The 25,420-nt window shown below is 34.7% G+C and overlaps 1 protein-coding gene across 7 annotated transcripts in view; it reads left to right on the top strand.

Moving 5' to 3' along the window:
* Window positions 1–24,013: 24,013 nt before the first annotated feature.
* LOC143233116 (uncharacterized) overlaps window positions 24,014–25,420 on the top strand; it is a 38,265-nt gene continuing 36,858 nt past the window's right edge. For 4 of the 7 annotated variants that reach the window (XM_076469039.1, XM_076469041.1, XM_076469042.1 and 1 more), the window contains exons 1-2: window positions 24,014–24,122; window positions 24,965–25,064. In XM_076469039.1, coding sequence (XP_076325154.1) covers window positions 24,020–24,122; window positions 24,965–25,064 — 203 coding nt within the window. In that variant the 5' untranslated portion in view covers window positions 24,014–24,019. The other 3 variants (XR_013017986.1, XR_013017985.1, XR_013017989.1) reach the window with 2 other exon arrangements.

The following is a 25,420-nucleotide window of genomic DNA, read 5'->3' as shown; positions in this document are numbered from 1 at the left end:
TTAGAGTCAGGGTTTATGACCTCTTGCTTTTGTAACTTATTTTCTCAGCTTCGATGATTTTGTTCAGCATTTCCAATAGTTTGCTTTTACTTGTTATTCAGATGAGGATCAGATGACTGTATCTTCAAACTTCATCACCTTTAACTTGTTACATTTGTCTCAAACATCCTGACATTTTTGTGTTTCCATACACAATATCCAGATTTATGCAGCTTTTTTTCTGTGGTATCTTCATGTTGAATCTTGTTCTCCTCAACAAGCTCTGTCAGTAAAATCACACTTACATTAAATATGACAAAAATTGAATTGACTGGATAAGATTTTTGAGGATTATATCTGTACTGTATTGTTATGTCAAACTGCAGTATTACATTACAGGATTATATCTGTACTGTATTGTTATGTCAAACCGCAGTATTACATTACAGGATTATATCTGTACTGTATTGTTATGTCAAACCGCAGTATTACATTGCTGTCACAATTTTGAATAGTGAGCAATTTTATATACTTCTAATTTGTTATACCTTGTTAAAAAGAACATTTCAATCATGACTGGACTGTGACTCGTACTCTGTAAGAAAAACTCCTGAAGTATAAATAAGCAAGGTAGTCTTGTGTTGAATGAGCAATGAACTTCTTTTATCACCTTCACTTGCTGTGGTGACCCAAAAATTGGTGGATAAAATACACAATGTGTTTTACAGAATAACTTCCTGTTGTTATTTTTCTCACTGCAAATAATTTTTTTATAAATCTTCACTTTTGATATATGTAATTAGAATATATTAAACAGTCAAAATTTGTAATTCTGTTTATTTCTCTTTACTGTTGTCACAGTGTAAAGTTGTATATTCTTCAATGAGTAAATTTCTCGGGGGTATTATAGCTCCACAAAATATAGCACGTTTCTCAATATTATTATACACTGATCAATATGTCAGGAATTCTTTAGTTATCTCAAAGTATAGGCATTTACTTGTTAAGAAATTGTCATCCATTAAGAATACAATTAACCAATTCTTGTTTCTTTTATGGTTTGTTTTTGTATTTGAAGACTCATTACTACACATTTCAAGTCTCATCATATGGTGCAAGACCATAAAAGGGTAAGAGCTACTAATAGAGAACAGCTATAGAGATGAATAGAAGTAAAGTTTAGTTATCACTGGATAAAGATTATCAACAAGTTACATGAGGGATAATTTATGCTTCTGTGATAATGTGATTTAAATGTAACTTCTGTACCAATGAACAACATAATTTAGTGGAAAGTTTAAAAGACATCGACATAAGTCACAGTTTTAGAAGTTTATGATAGTATTTTTAGATATTGTCTTCATTCCTGCAAATGTTTTCACATTAGGCCTATTTGTATGTGTATATGTCAAAGCTCAAGTTTGTTGACATTTTAGAGAGTACCATTCAACATAGTGTAGTGTATTTGATGTCATTTATTAAATATGTGTTTATTTTATACTTTATTACTGATTTAGAAACATTTTGTGGTAGGTGAAAGTAAGTAACAGATGCAATATTTACAAAACCTTTAGGTATGCATTTCAGAAGCTGTTTAAATACAATATGGAGATTATGCAATGACAAAAACGAAACCTTAATTTCCACATGAGCATTGACTTGTGGTTTGATATGTTAATCTAAGTCAAACAGGTATAATCAATTTGCAGACATATCTTTGTAAATCATCTAGTTTTTTGTGCATAACAGACTTTTATGTTTTACTGAAAGCTTACTATGTTTTTGCACGTACATATGATAGATTTTGAATTTTATAAAGTATTCCTTTTTCAATATTGGGTCAGTCGATTGGACCAGTTCCATGCATGCTGGATTCAGTTGTATTTGGTCACAAATTATGACAATTTTTTAGTGTTTGAGAAGACATTACACAAGCCTTTTTATGTTTTAAGAGTGTACAGTAGTAATAGTAAAATAATATCAAATTGGTTCAAATGTAACTCATATCTGTAAGTATTGAACATTATTGTTAAATGTATCATATTCAAGTAACACAAATAAATAAAAGAAGTTTTAATTCATGTAGAGACAAAATATACATAAATTAATTATATCCAACCATACTGTTAGCAAAACTATTGTTAGGTAAATGTTTGTCCTTTTTTACATACAAGTCTCTTTTTTTTCTATATATTTTGGAGTGAAAACAACAGGTATTCTGTATTCATATTTATGATTGGCCTTCCTTCTCCATTGTTGTTGTTTTTAACTTGTAGTCGATGTTTTATTCCCTCGGTGTGGATTCCTTTACTTGGTGAGGGGACCTCTGAGGGAAGGTTCTGTTCTTTCAGTTTACCTTCTCTGAGATCTAAACATCTACTCACGTGTTTGCCATGCGTGACAACCCATGAAGGGGAGGAGAGGATCCTGGTGGTTGAGGGGTCCAACTCTAACACACCACCTTAGCTTTGAATTCCTATATACAGGTGACCTTGGGGTGGCCCCTCCTTGGGTCAATTGCATAGCTCCCTTGGGCTAAGGTCAACCAAGTACCAGTGTTGGAAGTTCTCAAAAGGTGTTGTGGGCATTGTGTCTGATGCTGGTGTTTGGGTATAGTGCTCACAAAATCCTGGCGTTGCTGCATTGTCCTTGCTTGACAATGTAGTGCATCTCCTCATAGGGCTCTTTGGTGAGTGGGGTCAGAGAGCACCGAAATTTCCTTTTTTGTTATGGATCCTCAAAAAAAAAATTCAAATAAAATAGTGGAAAAACATTGAATAAGTAAACGATCACGTCTTGATATTTCTGAGGAGCAATCTTCAACACCTGTACCACCTGTTGTACCTCATTTTCTTATCCTACATTCTCTTTCAGAGAAACCTTTAGGGCAAATGTTCCCCTTTTTTTATTCAGAAGGGACTGGAGGGATTTGCTGGCTCACCAAAGCGAGTAAGGAAACGTTGATCTGTTAACATATTGATGGAAACATAAGAGATTCTCACTGGTTTCTCCACTCAAGGGGTTTCCTACAGTGAGGCGTATCTCCACTCACAAAGATGGAGTTACATTGCTAACCAATATCCTCATTCTGAGATTTACATCACCACATGCACCTGCCACCATCAAGGCAGGTTATCTTAATTGCAGGGTATGGCTGTACATTCCAAACCCTCCCCGATATTTCCAGTGTCAGAGGTTCGGTCACTCAAAGATGTCATGTTGTAGTTCTGTGACATGTGCTCGTTGTGGTGGCAAAGACCAGGATGCATATGAGTGTGAAACGGACCCACATTGTGTCAATTGCAATGGCTCTCGCCCTTCCTACTCATAGCTCCGAACCAGGACTAGAAAGGCCAACTTCAGGTGACTGACAGTGGTTCTTGTACTTACCTGTTAGTCTTCCTGGTGGGTTATTATAATTACGATTATGCTACAGAAAGTCCTTTATGACTTCACTTACTGTAGTTTCTCTCTTAACGTTGTAGACTAGATTTGAACATTGGTTGAACAAATTCACAAACACGTCTCCCAATGGAACAGCAGTATGTTTGCAGAATCACACTGCTAAATACCAGGTTTCAATACCCATGGTGGGCAGAGCACAGATAGTCTATTGAGTAGCTTTGTGCATAATTCTAAATTAACAAACACATGTTATAAATTAATAAAGGTACAATTCTCCATTTAATATTCCTAAGACATCCACATATTTTTCTGAAGATTTTTTTTTCACAGCTTTAGAATGACCTAACTTCTTGAAATTGTATGCTAATTCTGTAGTTGAGAGACAATTAAAGGGTTTTGGGCACCTACAGTTTCTTTTCCTTTGGCATTTCATATTTTGCAAATGCTGTCATTTTTGCATTTGTATGAGCTTTGAAGAGAAAGAAATGTCTTGTTTCAGATTATCAAACATTTTTGTAAGACTAACCTCAATGTCAAGTAAAATTGCTCATTATATTTCAGAGCTAGATATAAAAGTAGTCAGTTACAGAGAAATATATTTTAAACACAGCATAAGATGTAATACTGTGATTGTATGTCTATTAAGTAATCATTTTCTTTCACTGTAATTTTCATCATTTGGGATCTTCATTTCAAGATGTTAAGTGTGTGTGGCTATCAGGTGTGTTTATTGAATAGTCAGATCCAAAGTCAGATATCAGGACTTGCTTGTATTACAATTTATTATTATGTTCCTGACTAATTACCAGGAAAGAGACCTTTAACTTTTCTGTTCATTTCCACCCTTGTTTAATTTTTTTCTGTGAATGTCTTGATGTTTTAGTGAGTTACATTTTAAATTTAATTGAACTACTTTTTTATCATGGTATATAAATACGTTTGTCATAGAAACACAGTTAATAATCCAAATTTTAGTAACACATCAGGTTTCAGTCCTTAATTTTACATTGGTCGTAGACATAAAGCAGTTATGATGAATAATGTTATGCTTAAAATTTACACAAATTGAGTTCGTCATTGGTTGCAGACATAAAGTAGTTGTTATGAATATGTTATGCTTAATATTATGGCATTATTCCTATCACCACGTGTCAGTTTCTTTATTTGAATTTCGCACAAAGCTACTCAAGGGCTATCTGCGCTAGCCGTCCCTAAATTAGCAATGTAAGATTCGCTGGATGGCTGCTAGTCATCACCACCCACCGCCAACTCTTGGGCTACTCTTTTACCAACGAATAGTGGTATTGACCGTTACATTTTAACGCCCCCACGGCTGAAAAGGCGAGCATGTTTGGTTCGACGGGGATGCGAACCCGCGACCCTCACATTACGAGTCGCACGCCTTAACCCACTGGGCCACACCCATTATACAAGAATAGATTTTGCACTATTCAATTATTACATTTACCAATGTATGGATGTGTAGCAAGAGATAGAAAAAAGGCTTAATCCATTGTTCCCTTGACGCATACCGAGTGCTTGGCCACCATTTCTTGTTTTATACGTACTAGTTTGATAACAGTTAGATTGCGTTTGTATATTAATTAGTTATGTATTATTTGTGTTTATAAATGCATATTTGAAAATTTCATTTCTGCAAGGTTGCATACCTGCATGAAGAATAAAACATAAAGAATTAGAAAGGAAAATTAAAAATAAACTATAAGTGAAAATATAAGAACGTGAAATTACGCTTATGAGAAAAAAAAGAAATTAAAAATATTATAGTAACATTTAAAAGGTATCTACATATTTTTTATTTTTGAAATTTAAATATTTCATTTCACTGTATGTTCATGATAATACCCAGATTTAATGATATAACAGAGAAAATAGGAAATAAAACATGAACATTTACTTCAAAACATGATATTCATTTAGTAGGTTACAGACACTATGCAAATGAAATGTGAACCTTGTGAGATAATGAAATGAAACTACTTTGTATGTGAAGTATTCAGAGTGAGTGTACATAAAATAACGAATGTTTATCATAGATATTAGGAAAAAAATCAAAATTAAATGTCATGTGTTTCTAAAACTACATAATCCTAGGCTCGTGCAAGACCAAACTATTTTATTTTTATCTCGAACTTTCCTGACAATAACATACGTACTCAGAGTGTATGTACGTCGTAATATTGATTCTATTTAACTGTGTTCTGTAAACAATTAATCTTAATTCTCCTTAGCTTATGAAAGGACTACATACTTATTACATTTATCATGAATATTTTGTCAGTTAAATCACATTCACTGATTAAAACCACGAGCTTATACCGCTTTTTACTGGTCATGTCGTTTCTAGTGTATGATTTTACTAGTTTCAGTTTAGAAAAATTACGCTTGTTTTTGGATATACTTGGTGCAACTATTAATTACAATTTGTGTTAATGTTAAATGGGTTATAAGTTTATTAGAATTATGATTGTACAACCGTGATGTGATATCTTTTTAAAGATTAAATATTTGGATTCAGTGTATTTAAGAATGATGGAACACGTATTGAATACCAGACATTTCGTCGTTAATCTCAAATACCGTAGAATCATTTACTTTTGTAAATTCATGTCTGTAATATTCTTCCATGATCAAAACTGTTTGTGTGTCCAATGTTATGGATTTGCTGAATAAGTTTAAGTTGTTTTTGAAAAATGTTTATTCATATTCTGCATCAATACCATTTCGTTTAACGCACAATGTTGCTGCCTCAATTTGCCCATTGAGTATGATATAAAGAATCATTTCCATGACATGACTGCAATAATTACATCCAACTTTACTTGCTCTGTAACTTATAGCAACATTTTGGCTTTAATAAAGATGTTCTTTCTGAATATTAAACTTGCAATGAAGTTGGATTCTCAAATCCTCTTGAAAAGCCTGATGTTTTGGGTCATGTTTCTTTGTCAGAAACATTTGTTTCAATAATCTACTGTTACCTAAACTGTAAGTAAACGTTGAGTAGCTGTTTGCTACTCAAAAACAGTTCAAGCATTGTATGGTATGTGATGTTGTCCCAACTCCCAGTATGTTAAAACTAACTGGTAAAACCGAAAATGAGACAAGACTATGGGTAAGGCAGATGATTCTATTTTTGAAGTGAAACCTGTATGAAACAATCAGCAAACAGTTATCGAAGTTTTATTTGCGGTTTAAATAATTAAACTTTCACACTTAACTGTGATATTCGTTTTGCGTCTTGTTTCTAAGTGTTCAATAATTATATCATACGCCTCCTTTTTTATATCTTTCAGCCGAACTAACCACATGTGCAATGTGATTGCTGCAAAGATATCTCCGTAGTCAACAAGTTCTTCGTCGATTATTTCACCGATTTATCCGGTGATTCTCGACAGGTTATCGCTTTGCCGACCATCGCAATCCAAGAGTACCTATTAACTCGAGAATGACCAGAATCCTCCGTCAAGGTGGAATTTTCTTCCAGCACTCTACCTTGACCGACGTCACTTATCTCTGTGGACCTTGGAATGCAAACATAAATGTCAGGTGTTCCTCACGTAAAAGCAAAACTAATCTCTTTTCTGTTTTTATTAAGAGCGTCCACCCTTCCACATATACCATTAGATATTCAGCATTCTATCGAGACAGCTACTGAATCTAATCTCTATATCACCGGATCCTGGCCAGAATTACAGGCCTCCTTACCCAGTTCATGAAAGAAGTAACCGCCTCGAATCCAGTGGCTAATTACATTCTAGCTAATGCCTGTTTATTTCACTTTGGAGTCCATCGCCCACTATCATCTATCGTCACTACATTTCTACAAATCCAGCAAGCCTAACTTACAACCACATCTCTCAAGGAGAACCACGCCCCGCATAGTCTCACCTATCACTAATACAACTTTATTTGTCCCACAGGTTAATAAATCACAGTTTGTTACCTCGTGAGCTATAACCACATAATCAAAGAACTCGCTACTTTACAACAGCCTTGGTCTCCTTCGTCTTCCTTGGAACACTAAGTTACCATTGCCGGTCATCTGAACCTTCTTTCCTTTCGCATGTTCCGTCCTGGTTCACAGCTCTCCTCATCGTTTATAATGTTAATAGACACTTACTTCAATCCCAAGTAATACTGTATTTACCATCTCCTGCTAGTATTATCATTACTGTTTTAGTAGCACTTATCCTTAATTCCGCGAAGAGAAAGTGACATATCTGAGCGCCTTTGTTTGTCCCGCAAGTCCATACGGAGATTCAGAGATCTAAAATTATGTTCATTTCAGGCACGTTTATTTCAGACAGTTAAATCACTATTTATTGGTAAAGTGTAGTCAAATAGTTGGCAGTGAGTGGTATTGGCTTCCTACTACCTTCCTTCTAATTTATCATTTCAAAATTAAAAGCGACCACATTGAGGTAGTCCTTCAATAGGTTTGCGTGAACTAGATAAAATACGTGACAAAACACTGATTTTCTCGCTAATTGTTCAGAAGGTAAAAACGCACCTTTCTTTTCTCCGTACAATATAGAAAACTTTTACCTTACACTAAGTAATTACAGCAAACTATAATACAAAACACTCTGTTCTGCGACAAGTTGGATCTACTTCTGTACTGACTGACAACACCAGAAGTGCCCAGACGTTTACTTTCTTTGTGTTTTTTTTTAATTTTTAATAATTTATACCCACAACTGATCTTATCTTTAAAACAAATAAACTGATTACTTATACTCTTTAAAACTTTAAAATGTAAAACATCTAAATAACTTCACAAAACTTTTATTGTTATATATATATAAATATAATAGTGTGTGTTTTCTTACAGCAAAGTTACATCGGACTATCTGCTGAGCTCACCGAGGGGAATCGAATCCCTGATTTAAGCGTTGTAAATCCGTAGACATATCATTGTACTAGCTAGCGGGGGGCAAAATATAATAGTACTGACTGTTATTTGTCCATGTAAATACTTCTGGGTTTGTATGGATCTTCAGCAAAAATTGGTATAGAGGTTCATTAGGTCCTTTAGGAAATACACATTTTGAGTCGGTTAAATCCCTTGAACATGGGAGTGTTCTGAGAATTACCCAAACGCAGTGTCTGGGGGTGAGGTATAAAAGCCAGGGATCTTGGTGTTACTTTCGTACCCTACCTGTTGGCGACGCGTTTTCAACTCTGTAAATATTCTAGACATTATGCTAGGTCCTACTGACGTAGATTTGAGAAATAAGATGGTCGCCTACAACAACGCTGGGTTGAAACAAGGCGATATTGCAAAACGACTTGATGTATCCAGGCAGACCATCAACAGAGTTCTCAGAAGAAGAGCTCTAACAGAAAGTGTGAGTCTTAGCAGACCAACGGGTCGTCCACGTACCACTACAGCACGCGATGATTGTCGGATCCTCACTATTGCTCGTCGAAACCGTACGATGTCCTCCAGGTCTATTGCCTCTGCGTTACGTGCGCAACAACTGATCTGGATTTCACCCAGACGCTTAATCGACGACTAGTGGAAGCTGGATACAAAGCAAGAAATCTAAACGGACAGTTAGACATAGCAACAACAGACTGCAGTGGGCTTAGCGACACAGTAATCTGACGATCACACACTGGAATTATGTAGTTTTGCTAACGGATCTAATTTTCTGCTATACCCCACTGATGGACGGATACGAGTGCGCAGGCTTCCTGGAGAGCAGCTGAATGATGAAAATGTTCAACCCAACGTCGCAGGAGACGGAGGTTCAGTGTAGGTCTAGAGCGTATTCTGTTTTACAGCTATCAGCCAGTTGGTCATTCTGGTTCAAAACATCACTGGTGCTGTGTATCAGGATATCCTGGATCACCACTTCCTGTCAGGGTATTTTCCAGGACAATGCACAAGCTCATACTGCTCGCAATGTGCAAAACTCCTTACAACAACGTGGTGTGTTTGTTCTTGAGCAACCACCTGTAAGCCCAGATACCAACCCGATAGAGCATCTCTGAGATGATCTTGGCCGAACAGTCAGGAAGAGGAACAAACCTCCTACAACCCTACAGCAGTTAGGCCAAGCACTGACTGAAGAGTGCAACAGAATTCCAAATCAAGGACTCGTAAAGTTAATTGAGAGTATGCTACGCCACCTAACGGACATTATTGCAGCATGTGGGAGTCATGTGAATGTAATTGTTGCACGTTTATTGAAAGTTTTAATTGTGGTTTGTTTTTCTTTTTTTCAATGTCTTATATATATTCTTCGTTTTTGCCATTGCAGCAGTTCATGAAGGAAGGAAGAATAGATAAATCAGATGTGTAAATTAGAACTGTGTATATTGCTTTTAGTAATACGAAATGTTGGATGGAAGGAAAACCAAAGGGTCAGAGAAAGACGTGGAAGATAAGTAGGCTGTCAGCTATAGGTGATTATTACAAAGAGGGGGACAATAACCAATGTTGTGAATAGGGAGGAAAAAGATTATATTACCTCAAAGTACAGATAGAGGTGTCGTGAGTTCATAAAATAATTTAAAGAAAAAGAGCCATGAAGTAATTTTGTCAGGGATACTCTGCAAAACTAACTGTGAGATGAAGTTATAAATAGGTCACTAGGGCTAAGTGCTAGGCTGAAATCTGTACGTAAGGATGAACACATTGTCTAGATGGTTACATTTCAATAGGATAGGAACTGACTAAGTGTACTTACTCGGATTTAATAGAATATTTAAAAATGAACTAGACAGAAATGAGGACCAGGAGAAATTAAATTGAAAGAAAATAAAAGGGAGACACATGTTTATTATAGAAAATAGGAATTATAATTACTAATAAGCTTAATTGTTATTATTGTAATGCTCGAAATATAAAACAAATAAAATAGATGACTTTATGTCACTGATAGGAATAGAGGATTTTGATATAATGGGAATAACTGAAACATGGTTAAACGTAAATGTTTTTGATATAGAATATTTCTAAAAAGAGAGTTTTTGGCTATTTAAAGTGAATGGAATATTAAAGTAAAGAGAAGAGAAAGATGAATCCAGTTTATATGTAAAGTAGTGGGAATTTCTTACACTACTGGTCACATCAGATTAAGGAGAAATGATTTTGTAAACTGTTGAGCTTCTTAAGCAATTAGTCAGTGAATCTATTAAAACAATGTTATGTTAAATTTATTCTTAATTTCAAATACAGAAATGGATATTAGTTTGAAGATAGAATCCATTTGATGTTCGTTATTAGTGGATAAAATTGAAAATGGAACAAGAATAATCTGCTGAATTTTGGCGACAACAGGTTGAGTTAAACATATTCCTTATAGAATGAAAAGGGTAGAGTTTACACAGAGAGAGAAATTTACTAAAACTGTCATAAATTTTAAGAAATTTGAATTGACTGGTATGACACCAGATTCATAAGATCAAAAAGTTTGTAAAACAATAAATGAAAATAGAAAAGGATATATGAGAAAAGATGTTCTGTGGATTTAAAAAGTACATTAAAAGAAAAGAAAAGAAAATGTTTTGTCATACATGGAGATGCTGAAATTTATCAAACTGTTTTCTCTACATGAAACAAGAGTTGTATTGGTCTGATGAAACTGTTTGAGGTTGAAAATAAGGTTGTTTTTGTGCTGATGCATAATAGTTTTTTCTGTATTTGCCAATGAAAATAGAAGAAATAAGGGACACGGGTATAACGTATGGAAAGCTAGGAGTCATTTTTAGCTGAAGCAGTTTCAATTATTTAAGAGGTTGGTTGGCCTTTGGGATCGGTTATCTTCAGACGTTGTAGAAAACGTAAATGAGAGTTTAGACAAAACGTTTGACAACTATATGAATGATAACAACTGGTTGTAATTCTTTTTAAATTATTATAATTTAGTTTCGACGATGACACAACCGAGATTGACTAATACTTTCCGAAAATTTCATGTTAATAGACGTGTCATTGTGTGCATGTCATATTGAAAAATCTATGCTGTGAGAAAATTAATAAATTGTTAAAAAGAAATATGTCCTGATTATTTCATTGTAATCATGTTACCGAAAGTCATTATTGAGTTAATTTAATATCTAAGAGCTCGTTTTAATTATTCTACAGTGTCAACCTTTTCTACGACGATTTAATTGAATGGTAAGGAAAGTTAATTAACTGGTAAATTACTAATTTAAACTAATTTTATTAATTATATTTATATTAATCAAACATGTACTATCCCGACTTTGTGGAACAATGACATTTTTGTCACCAGTCATAGCAATATGGTGACACTTCGTCTGGTGACATAAGCAAGACATATAAATTTAGCACATAATGATGCTAGATAGGAAAGAATATAACTGTACAACGATATAAATGCATTCTAGTGACACCTGAACCAAGTATCTAAAGATAGTTACAATCCGTGATGACGAGAAATCCCACTTGTAGAGAAAAATATATATGTAAAACGACAGGTATGGGTACAGAAAGCACTATGTTCATTTCTCTACCCATACCAGACGTTTTCACACATATAAAGATAGTTACATTTTGTAATCAAACTGTCCATCAGGGCTGAAAAACTGTTATATTTAGTGAAGCTTTCCTCATAAGTTATATCTCTATCCAGATTGATTCCTCTGTAGCTAGTCTGTCTTGATTCTGTTGGTGTTATTTCATCTTTTTACTAATAAAATCCAATACAAATTTTTTGCAATAGATTTAATACAATAAGAAATAGAATTTAAACTTTTCTTAATCTATTATTTTACAATATTAAACATGAAATGTATCATAAATAAGTACACAGATAATTACAATTTTAATGAAAATGTCATTTGAAGTAATTTTGCATACAATCATATAAAAAGGTTATGACACCTTATAAAAGCCTGTGTATATTTGTAACATTTTTGGATATACAGATATTTAATCTCAATTTTAGCAATACTGAGAGATTATTGGAATATAGTTAAACAATTAAAACTGAAGAAAAGACCTTTCAAGATCTTCTGTAAATGTCATGCTCAAAAATGCATATTCGAACTCAGAAATAAGTTAGGACACCCTACCCCCTAATAGCTGGTGTTACCACCTTCTTGTAGCCATCTACCAGTCTCTGATTTAAAAATAGTTTGAAATTAGCCATTCCACTGTCCGGAAAATAGTCAACAAGTGGAGGGTTTTCAAAACAACTGCCAACATGCCCAGGTCTGGTCGTCCAAGCAAGTTCACCCCGAGAGCAGACCGCAAGATGCTAAAAGAGGTCTCCAAAAACCCTAAAATGTCATCACGGGACCTACAGCAGGCTCTGGTTACTGTTGATGTGAAAGTGCATGCCTCTACAATCAGAAAGAGACTGCACAAGTGTAACTTGCATGGGAGGTAAGCAAGGAGGAAACCTTTGCTCTCTAAGAGAAACATCAAGGCCAGACTGAAGTTCGCCAGTGAGAATGTAGACAAAGACCAAGACTTCCGGAATAATATTCTTTGGACACCTGAGTCCAAAACTGAATTATTTGGACACCAGAACAGAGGACATGTTTAGCGTAAATACAGCATTGCAGGAAAAGAACCTCATGCCAACTGTAAAGCATAGAGGTGGAAGTGTCATGGTTTGGGGCTATTTTGCTGCAGCAGGACCTAAGTAGCTCACAATAACAGAATCCACCATGAATTCTACTGTGTATCAGAGGGTGCTTGAGGATCATGTGAGACCATCTGTAAGAAAATTAAAGCTGAAGCGGAACTGGACCCTGCAACACGACAATGACCCAAAACATACCAGTAAATCTACTAAGGACTGGCTGAAAACTAAGAAATGGAGAGTCCTGGAATGGCCAAGTCAAAGCCCAGATCTTAATCTCATTGAGATGTTGTGGGGTGACTTTAAACAGGCTGTACATGCAAGAAACCCCTCAAACATTTCACAGCTGACAGACTTCTGCATTGAGAAGTGGGGCAAACTTTCTTCAGACCGATGTCAGAGACTGGTAGATGGCTACAAGAAGCGTCTTACTGCAGTTATTTCAGCCAAATGGGGGTAACACTAGCCATTAGGGTGAAGGGTGTCCTAAATTTTTCCTCGGTTCGAATATGCATTTTTGTAGCATGACATTTACAGAAGATCTTAAAAAGTATTTTCCTCAGTTTTAATTGTTTAGTTATATTCCTATTATCTTTCAGTATTGTTAAAATTTGGATTAAATATCTTTATATTCAAAAAATGTTACAAATATACACAGGCTTTCATAGGGTGTCCTAACTTTTCACATCATTGTATATTTAGTTGTGTTTCTGGTCCGAAATACACATTATTGTCAAATATATATTTTTAGTTTTATTATGTTGTTTCTAATCTCCTTGGTGTTTCCCACGCTGGTACTGGCGCCACTTAATTCTGTGATGACGTCACCCGGATGAAGAATCGAGGAGACCGAAATCAATGTTTCGTGATCTTTCTTCAGGGTCACGGACACTCCTGGAACTATTAAAACAATATATATACAATATACACTTTGTAGTGATTTCTACATTTTGGTACGTCTGTCACTAAACTAAAATTCATCTATGAATAGCTAATTTGCTTTGTTCAACAATGTTAGTGTGGTTAGACACGAATACAAAATATCTTGAAAAAAATATTGTCCGTATAAGGAAACAAAATGTTTGAAGATTTAGATCGCGTTAACCAATTGAAATCCTTCTTCCATTAAATTATATTCTTCTCATTGATGATCCGACAGTTGCGGATGGTAAAACTGATTTTTTCTTATTACTATTTATCATTTTCTCTCGGTAAGTATTTCCCAAACTGGCAGTTCAGTGTTTCTAACAATTAATTATAACAGTTATATTGAATGTTGTTTAACTATTTTTGGCACAAAAAATAACAACGCATTGCGGCTTGTTTTTTCTTCTTTTTTTCACAACATAAACAATCCTTAAAGTAACAAGAAATCAATGAAAGACTCGCGGAACTGCGACTTACAACTATGAAGGCGTGATTACGCAATTTTTTCCAGGCTCTGTTATGTAACTGTTGGTAATACAACGTACCCTGAGAAAATGGGTCCTTATTGACTGTGTTCAATTCGCATATTTATTACCTGACTTTTCCCTCAAATTAGAAACATTTTCTTGGTTGTTAACTGTAGGTGGGGAGACAACATATCAAATCATATTGAATAATATCTATGCTTTTCCTTGTTGAAACTGTTAAGTGGGTAGGGTGTGGGACTGTAATAGGCTGAAAAGGATAATGGTCTTATTCAGTAATTAACTTCCATCTTATTCATCAGTTTAAAACCTAGAACTGTTATGCGCAGTTATTCCACGAGTGGCTTTGAGTGAAGAATATGCTAAAACATAAATTAATCAATCTGTCATGACACTTCTGTCTAAATCTGTGTGTGTGCGTGTTTAATCATACCAAAGGTCTATCTGCACTATGCTCACCCTAACTATTCTATAAACTTTATTTTTCAAACCTTTTTCAGCGCAAAGTGTAAAACTAATAAAGTTTGTTTGTTTTTGAAATTCGTGCAAAGCTACACGAGGGCTATCTACGCTAGCTGACCCTAATTTAGCAGTGTAAGACAAGAGGTAAGGCAGCTAGTTATCACCACCCACAGCCAACTCTTGAGCTACTCTTTTACCAACAAATAGTGGGATTGACTGTCAGTTATAACGCCCCCACTCGCGACCCTGAGATTACGAGTCGAGTGGGTTAACCACCAGGCCATGTCGGCTCAAAACTATTGAAGTGAAATTTAAAAACGTTTTAAATTTAGCAAAACTTGCTAGACTAAATAATTAAATGCAAAATACAATAACAGCAACTTCTACAGTAGGTAAATCCTGACTTTAATAACTACATCATATCGACCTTTAATATGCATCATCATCATCATCATTAGTTCAAAATTGTTGTCAGTGTTATTTTAAATTGACCGTCACCTTATTTTCTGCCGGCTTATGCCATGATAATTTTGTTTCCCCTATAATTAATTAACCTAAAAATAATATATTGAGCACGTAGTCCTTTCATCTTTGTTTAAACTTGCACTCACGAAATACATTAACAATCTTGATGTTTGATGAAGGGATCTCTGACGTGATTTGTATCAAGAGCAGGTAAAAACAAAATGAATAGTGACAAATATGTTTATTTCTCGCCTTTCAAGTTCATACGTCATGCTGTGTTGTATCCTACAGATTGTATAATTATTCTCGTGATTCATGGCATGTTCACGATTTGCTAACGTCACGCAGTACAAATTGCAATACTAAGCGTCCCTTAAGTGACAACATTTCAGTGTCTAGTAACTAAATCATAGAGAGACATCATAAAGTGCTGGAAATGGTTAAAACAGGTGATCTCTCCAGGTCTTTTACTGTAATAATAATAATAAAAGAAACGCTGTTCTGATACACACAAGAGGCTGCTTACCTTTCCTGTTCTTCAACCTTCCCTGAGCAATGAAGAATCTGAATGGTTTCTTCTTTGGTTGTACTTCCTCCTCTGTACGTTTTTCTTCCGCTTGAATATCGATCACTCGACCACACATCTCGCTTTGTTCAGTGTTGTTTAGACTAGAGTATGGTTTGGAGAAAATAAATGTTGTTAAAGCACAGATTGTTGTTTTCCTTTTATACAAGCATGGATTGAAGAGGTAAGACATCTAATTAATGTCATGCCACGCGGATGATAGTAAGAAACAAAAAATTCACGACCTGGTTGTTAAAAGAAATCGAACGAAGCTGTATGATATACAAACTCAATACAATTTAATGCTCACTATAAAATGTATTTATTAATTAGAAATCGTCGATTACCCAAAAGTCATGTTAAAAACTGTTGCATTTTTCACATCTAAAAATCACTCTTTCATCAAACAGATCTGTACTGAGATTAAAAGCTAACATTATTCTATACTTATTATATTCTACTTGGACGAGCCAGCAGTGGCCGATATTCAGAGTGCAGGATTGCGTTTCTCTGTGTCTAAAATACGAGCCACAATGCAGATAAATACAATCAGTATTTCGGTTTGACCGCGTTATAGTAATGACAGTCAGTCCCATTATTCTGCTCTAAGAAATGGCTAAAGTTTCTTATGGCAATGAGTGGTTAGTCAGTTGTTTAGAATTAGGAATGTTAAGTGATTCTGACTTGCCATTTAGCCCTTGTGAACATAGAATACCCATCAATTGAAAATATCGGTATCCAGTCAGACCATGGCTTGTCCACTTTTGCACGGTGAGAATTTATGTATTAAAACTTGGTTTTTGTAAAGCAATACATTACATTGAGTATATGTAGTATGAAAATAAAAGGTTCCTATTTAAATCTTAAAAACCTAAAACTTACGAGTCGTGACACCAGGAGGACTCTTCCTCGTCCATAGGGTCTTTTATACCTTTTATCATCTCCTCTTTGAACGGCTCGTAGCTGTGTTGGAAACTAAATACATTCCTGAGACCGTTCCTCATCCGCTTCCAAAGTGACATTTTGTTCACGGCAAAGGCGCTGGAATAGAAGCAATACTTACATGTGATGAATATATCATAGTATATTTACACATAAGTGACTTGTATGAGAGAAGATCAATATTTATTTAAATGAATAGTGTTATATTGATAAATCAGAACCTTAGTGTTAATGATTAACAACTTAGAAAAAATTGGTAAATATCACGATTCACTCTAAAACAGTTATTGCTCAGACAACATGACAACAGTATTTTAACAACTACTAGATCTGTTGTGTACCAGCCAAACTGTGGAGTACTGGTATTGTACAGAAGTCCTCGATAACAGTGGATATAGCAGATGTAATGGAGTTGATATATTCTTCTCTACTTTCAATCACAAGTTACTATAATATCCACACTAAAGTTACTTAGAATGAAAAATGGTTGGAATTGTGTCTAGAGAAAAACAGTAGTTGCGGTTCGTCAAATGATTATTAAACGTATTTATATGGTGGAATAGATAACGAATTATGGTTATTTCAGAGTCACATATAACATATGTTACGAAATTGGTCTGCTTGAATAAAAAATACAAGAATTAAGGGCTTAAAAGAAATTATAAGTGAAAATGACTCTACAAGATGTTGACGGCAAAGATGATATGACAGGTAGCGTTTAACTAGTTTTAGCCTAGCAGCAAAGGTGCAAAGTATTGAAGAAATACATAGATTATATAAGTAACTATGAAACCTAATTATATTATTGGATTACATACTTTTCATTTCATTTCAAGTTAACAGTTTTTCTGCTTGATAACAGATTATAATCATCAATAGTACACATTCTTATAAAAACATAAGTTCACCATAGTGAGATAAAGACAACTGAGAACAATAGTACATGAACTGTTACGTATTTATCTTAAACCATTTGTGTCCTATTTCATTAAGAAACTATGTGAACATATTTTTTATAGTTTTAAAATGTTTATTCGTTACTTAGTCAATTTGATTTGGTTTCTTTCAGATTTTGCGCGACTCTACTCGTAGGCTATATACACCAACCATCCTTTCAGCAAAAGAGAGGCACCTAGTCAACACCAAACAACGTCAACTATTTTTTTACTCTTTTTATCAAAGAATAATGAAATTGACAGTCATATTTTAGGTTTTCTTTACAGCTAAATGAGTGTATGTGTTTGGTGTGATGGGAGTTGTGAGTAAAGCGTCCTAGCAACCATTTGAGCTGAGAGTCAGGACTTACTTGAAAATACATACCTTTTGGGTATGGAAATCTCCGGAGTCATTGATCTTTCTCGTTCATCACTGATGATGCCAATTGTTTCCCAAGATTCATCTACAATAAGATTAAAAAATGATGATTTCTAGAAAACTAAATAATATCTAAACTAGCTTTGATTTGTTGTCTCGTAAGGAATCTGCTAGATTAAATAATTAAATTCAAAACACAACAACATCAGCTTCTACATGAGGTAAATTATGACTTTAATAACTACATCGTATCATCCTTTGTTTTTTCTTTAATTTCGCGCAAAGCTACACAAGGGCTATCTGCGCTAGCCGTCCTTAATTTAGCAGTGCAAGACTAGAGGGAAGGCAGCTAGTCATCACCACCCACCGCCAACTCTTGGGCTACTCTTTTCCAACGAATAGTGGGATTGATCCTCACATTATAACGCCCCCACGGCTGAAAGGGCAAGCATGTTAGGTGCGACGGGGATTCGAACCCATAACCTACAGATTACGAGTCGAACGCCTTAATCCACCTGGCCATGGCGAGCCTCGTCCTTTAGTATGGCATCATCATCAGTTCAAACTGTTTGTTATTGTAATTTTAATTTAACGGTTACATTATTTTCTGAGGGATCATCTCATGATATTTGCCTCAATAATTTTGTTTTTTCTAAAATGAATTAAACTGAAAGTAATGAATTGAACATATGATCCATTCACCTTTAGTTAGATTTGCACTCACGAACTACATTAATAAACAAGACGTTTGGTGAAGAGTCTTCTAACGTGTTTTGTTTCAAGAGCATATAAGAACAAAATGAAGGTTAAAAATATTTTTATTTCTTGTTTACAAGTTCGTATCTGATACTGTTTTGTATTCTATAGATTGTATAATTTTTCTCATTATTCATGGCACGTACATGTTTTACTGATATCATGGCAGTATAAATTGCAATGTTAAGCGTCCCTTATGTTACAACCTCTAGAGGAACTGATTTCTCTTAGAGCTGACAGAGGATGTCACTGATTGCCCCAGGAAAAAAAAAAAAGTGGTATCCTGACAAAGGCAAGATTTTATTTTTTCAGTAACATCATGGTTGGTTTTGTGTGATTTTGAACCAAAAGAGAAAATATTATAAAGGTGTTTTCTTTAACAATTTGACTTCTAAGAAATTTTTAATTGATATCTTTACGAATTATTCCATGTCATACGAACACAGATATTTAAATACATGTATGTAAGATATGAAGGAACGATTATTTTTAGTTTTAGGAGGAGAATCCTAGAATCACAAACTCCTTATTATATTTTGTTACAACGCTTTAAACACAAAGAAGATTCAGAATTGATTTGCACTACTTAGAAAATGTAGAACTATCTAGAGGTTTAGCCAAACTTATACATAGGGCTTGTATTAACGTTCAAAACCATACAGTATATTGTAATAGCCCTAGCCGTTCTACTGAAATACCATTTCATGCTCCCTCTAGTCTTACACTACTAAATTAGGGACGGCTAGCGCAGATAGTCCATGTGTAGCTTTGGTGAAAACATTTCTTTTACCATAGATTCTTGTATCTCTTGCATTTGAACTTGTATATAAACCATGTACTGCTTTGCTGAAGACGATATGTGAAGAAGACAGACCAATACTCTTTCGAAAAGTGTTGTGCGTTCTCCCCAAACTAAATCACTTTATTGTGTTTATAGATTATTGTTTACATTACATACTTTCGATGCTTGTATTGAAGTTTTGTAATTGGTGTAACTTTGGTAAGTGGGAGGAAGAGGCGGTTTCCTTTTGGGTTTAGTATATGATGAAATAAATATATAAGGAAAACATTTCACAAATTTTAAATGGTTTTGCTAGTACTTTTAATACTAGACAAACAAAAATAAAGATATTTTACCTTTTTCTTTGGAGATTTCCTGAGTGTAATTCAAGGTTTTGGGCTTGTTCTTAGTCATTCTTTTTTTGTTATCCTGTTGAAACAAATATATATATTTAACCAAACCTCCGTCTGTCTATAAAGCTAAGATAAAGCTACACGATTGGTTCTCTGCGTTCCGTCTATGACGGGTATCGAAACCAGATCTCTAATGTTGTAAGTCCATATATATACCGTTTGTTACTGGGAGTAACATCCAAAATATCGAAAAGATTTTAATTTGGATATGAATAAGAAAATACTGTATCATATGTCTTTTATTTCCTTCTTTTACCGGTTTCGTAACTTTCACTGTTCAACAAATAGTTACACTGAAACCCTCAATATCCGATGTGAGGAGAGCAAAGATGACCAGTTGTGTAAATTTGTGCTTCATTTCAAAATATCAATCATTCAATTAACGTTTGTCGCCTTTTTAAATAGCTAGTAGTAAGAGAGCAGAAGATTTGTTTGTTTGTTTGTTTGTTTTTGAATTTCGCACAAAGCTACTCGAGGGCTATCTGTGCTAACCGTCCCTAATTTAGCAGTGTAAGACTAGAGGGAAGGCAGCTAGTCATCACCACCCACCGCCAACTCTTGGGCTACTCTTTTACCAACGAATAGTGGGATTGACCGTCACATTATACACCCCCACGGCTGGGAGGGCGAGCATGTTTAGCGCTGCGAACCCGCGACCCTCGGTTACGAGTCGCACGCCTTACGCGCTCGGCCATGCCAGGCGAGAGCAGAAGAAACTGGTTACGTACAGCCACCAGGAACTGTGAGAAGCTACTAAGACTTATAGATATGAAAAAAGTAAGTTAAAGTTTGAAGTTATATCATAAATAAATTGTATTTTTATTAAAATAACAACAAAAGTATAATTAGAATAACATATTAATTTAAAAGGAAAATATACGAAGTAGTTATTTTTTAATAAGTAGTTTACATATGGATTGTATGATGTGTGTACATATGGCCAGGCCCGGCATGGCCAAGCGTGTTGAGGCGTGCTACTCGTAATCTGAGGGTCGCGGGTTCGCATCTCCATCGCGCCAAACATGCTCGCCCTCCCAGCCGTGGGGACGTTATAATGTGACGGTCAATCCCACTATTCTTTGGTAAAAGAGTAGCCCAAGAGTTGGCGGTGGGTGGTGATGACTAGCTGCCTTCCTCTAGTCTTACACTGCTAAATTAGGGACGGCTAACACAGATAGCCCTCGAGTAGCTTTGTGCGAAATTCCAAGACGAACAAACAAACAAAGGTTTTGTCTGTGTTTATGGCATAAAATACGTAAATTTATTGTGAAACTTGATGCAACGAAAAGAGAAAAAGGAGGCTGATAAAAAAAAAAACATGGTGACAAAACAATATAATAACATGGACAGCATTAACGTCTATAATATGTGAAGAGAGAACAGGCATGGAAGTGTTCGAAGTAGTGTCTTCACAACACGAGATACTGGCGATGGTTGTGAGAATAATAATAATAATAATAAAACTTTTCTTAACAGACAGCTGTTAAAGCATCCGAAGTAATGTCTCGAAAACAAAAACTAAAGAAATGGCACATTGTACAACAGAAAGTACAAAATTTAAAATCCTTCCTAAGTTTTAGACAGAGCCGCTCTTTATTTACAACTGTTAAATAGATACGGATAACTATCAGCAGTAGTTACCACTCTTAAGTAACTATTCTTAACCGTATAACGACACTGATTAAAGTAGTTAAAACACCCTACAGTTAAAAGCATCTAACGTGTTTAGCGATACATTGTGGTTCGAACATGGAGCGATCAGTCAATGACTCCCAACCCTCGACATTAAACAACACCCAGCATTACTGTCACATATAGTAATTTGTAAGATCCAGAGAAATTTTACGTAACTTGTGTTCTTTTATGTCATGATGTAATTAGTTCAGATGTTTTATTGCTGTAATATTTTCTTCTAAATGAAATTCACAAAAAACTCATTGCATATATTGCTTACTTCGCACATTATAATAAAACATATTCTTTCCATTTGTTCCAAGTTGCTTTGTGTCTCTGTGTAAGGAAATTCAATTGGGTAGTCGGCTTTCAATTACCGTCTTGTGTAAAATATACTTAAAAATAAACTAGCAAAAACACTTCGTTTCAGTCAAAGTTTTAACGTTGTGAAGATTCCAAATGCATTTCTAGTTTATCTAGAGTTTTCTCAGTTAATTACTATAAAGACATATTTCTACAAAACAAATTATGTCCCTCAATTTTTACATAAAAGATGAAAAAATTAAAACCAAAGTATGTCCATATTCACAACTTACAGCCATGATGTTCCTTAAGATGTAATCACAAGGACAGTTGATGGTGTTTTGAGGTGCCAAATAAACTGAATAAAAAATTAAATAAAACTGTAAAAAGTACCAACATAACCATCTTCATGAAAATATTTAAAAAGGTGTTTTATTTGTGTTTGTACAGGAAGTTTTAATGACGATAGGTAAAATTCTCAAATCTTTTTTCTTGCTGGTTTCATTTACACAATTTTTTTTTTCTAGTATACAGCATTACATTGGAAATGGCTCATATCAAGAACTCATAGAACCCAAATTAAAATATCACCTGTATAAGTTTTACACTATGATTTTATCTCCCACCGCTTTAGCCTCTACAATCGTAATTAACAGAAGCAGTGATTTAGGGTTTTTCGGTTGGAAACAAGTGGTGTACAAGGAACTGCTTACTATTTTGTTTCTGGTTATAATAGAATACGTTTTCACATTTTAAGAGATAAAATAGATTTTTCATACATTTGAATTTGGGTTTTGAGAGCAAATATAATTAAGCAAAAAAAAACTTCTTAATCACAATCCTGTCATAATAACTTACTTCTTTGTTTATGAGATGAAATATCCAAATCTGTTAAGCTGTGTAGTACTTGCAAAATTTCTGAAATTCTTTTCCTAACATTTTCGTTGCTAAGATACTCGTATAGTACAATCATTATTGGTTGAATTCTTCTTAGTAGATATCCAATCACAGTCGAAGTAAATATTCAGGTAACGATACATATATGTTATTCTTTTTTTAATGAGTGTTTTCCCGCAAGACATTAAAAGAAAAAATTGGATTGATATTAACAAAAAATCGGGAGTTCGAATCTCTCCGTCACTTAACATGCTCGCTCATTTATCCTTTCTGGTGTGTGTTCTTTCAACTATAAGGACGCTATAACGTAAGGTAAATCCCATTTTAGCCGCTCGAGAGTACAGGCGAAGTAACTTTAGCACAGAGACATGCCGGGCCGCTACATACTTGTACTTGAGAAAACTTGTGACGAAGCTGTACGATTTTTATATTCGAAAAGTTAGAGGTAATGAAAAGAATTGTAAATCATGGGAAATGGAAGCAATATTCTGAGGGAACATAATTTATTTATGTGCAAGGGATATTTCAGATGGCAGTGTTTGTTTGTTTGTTTGTTTTTGAATTTTACACATAGGTATCTGTGCTAGCCATCCCTAATTTAGCAGTGTAAGACTAAAGGGAAGGCAGCTAGTCATCACCACCCACCGCCAACTCTTGGACAACTCTTTTTCCAACGAATAGTGGGATTGATCGTCACGTTATAACGCCCATACTGCTGAAAGGGAGAGCATGTTTGATGCGACGGGGTTGCGAACCCGCGACCTTCAGATTACGAGTAGCACGCCTTAACACGCTTGGCCATGCCGGGCCTCAGATGACAGTGACTTTCAGGAAGATAGAAAGAGTGCTATTAGTGTTAAAGTAAAAAATAATGAATTTAGTTGTAATGAGCCTATTATGTTGACAAACAAATTTCAGAATTTGGCTTTTGCATGTGAACTGTTGGAAAGAATGAAAATAAAAGGATCAGAGAAGGATGTGGAATTTGTGGGTGATTTATTGAAAAGATATATGGATTGAATAATCTGTTGGGTCAGTAAGGAAAAATAATTAGATCATGCTACATGGGAGAACAGGTGGAGAGTAAAACTGACAGTGACCTAGCAGGAGATAATATGTTGTTTTTTTTTTTAATGGTGTATGTAGGGGCAAATGACACAGGCAAAGGTAGGTCAGAGGAGATAATAGATAAGTGCATTATATTTTAAAGGCATTTATACTCAAAGAAAAAGACCATTATTCGTTGTTAAGATATGACCAAGAATTAACTGTGTAAATGAAGTTATAAGTAGGTCACTAGGGTTAAATGTGAGCAGACTGACTGGGCTTGTATCAAGTAGTTCAGAGGAGGGAGGGTACTTTTTAGAATGGGTAGTTTGCTTTTAAATACTGTATCAGCTGGCTTGTTTTCTGAGACTATTAACTCAGCTATAAGGGAGGTTTTAAACTAAAATTAAACATTGGTGAGGGCCAGAAAAACTAAACACAAAAAGAATAAGAGGAAATGAAAAATTTAGCATGGTAAGTTAGTACAGAAGTAGTAGAAAAGGATAGAGTTGATTGTTACTGTTGTAATGCCAGAAGTACAAGATAAAAATATATGGTATTGGAAATAAATTTCTAAAAATTAGTTTTTCAAAGGAGATGTTTTTAAATGTTCATAAATTTACAGAAAAAATTTCATTAGGAATTTAGAGTAATTCTCCTAAATTTTAATTCTAAGTTGAAAATTGTAGACACTTTCATAAGCCAGAGTTTACTAGGGGTTGATTAGACATAACTGTTCTCACCTTTGTTCACAACTAATTATATAGTGGACATCTTTTCACTTTTATTAAAGTTTTTTGTTACTGTGGTGTCTTAATGGATTACACCAACTATGTAACAACACGTTTTAATTCTTCATGTTGGTTTTCCTTTGTCTTTAAAGAAACAGTGTGTGGATGATGCTTCCACTGAAGCTGTATTTTCCCAGAATCTAAAGAGAGAAACATCTTTTTCTTTCACAGAGCCTGGTGACCAGAGTCAGTTAAAGGTCACATCCATGCTTTCCTGCAAAAGTGATGTTGTTATTTTGGAAATGGCCCTGCCTAAAATGAGAATCTATACGTAAGCATATCCAAACCTTTTTTAACTACTTCAAAATAATATTGATACTGTGTGTCTGTATACTGTTCCATTGTATACAATGTCACATGCTATTGGTTCATTTTGAGTGCTTCATGAAGTAAATTTTGTTTTTGTGATCCCTTCACTGTTTCAGCGCTGGATTATAGTTGTATGCAAATAGAATTTAATATTCAACATTTTCTTGGACTGAAATGTATTTCTAATAGATACACCCTTTTACACTTCTTACCCTTCCTTTAGTGCATCATTTCTTCACCTCATAATGATGGTTGAATACAGAGGGAGTGAGCTGTGCTATTAATGAGTCGCACTTCATATAGTGGAGGATTTTCATG

Source organism: Tachypleus tridentatus, chromosome 12, assembly GCF_004210375.1.
Source record: "Tachypleus tridentatus isolate NWPU-2018 chromosome 12, ASM421037v1, whole genome shotgun sequence".
NCBI lineage: Eukaryota > Metazoa > Arthropoda > Merostomata > Xiphosura > Limulidae > Tachypleus > Tachypleus tridentatus.
This window is presented reverse-complemented; position numbering and strand designations above follow the sequence as displayed.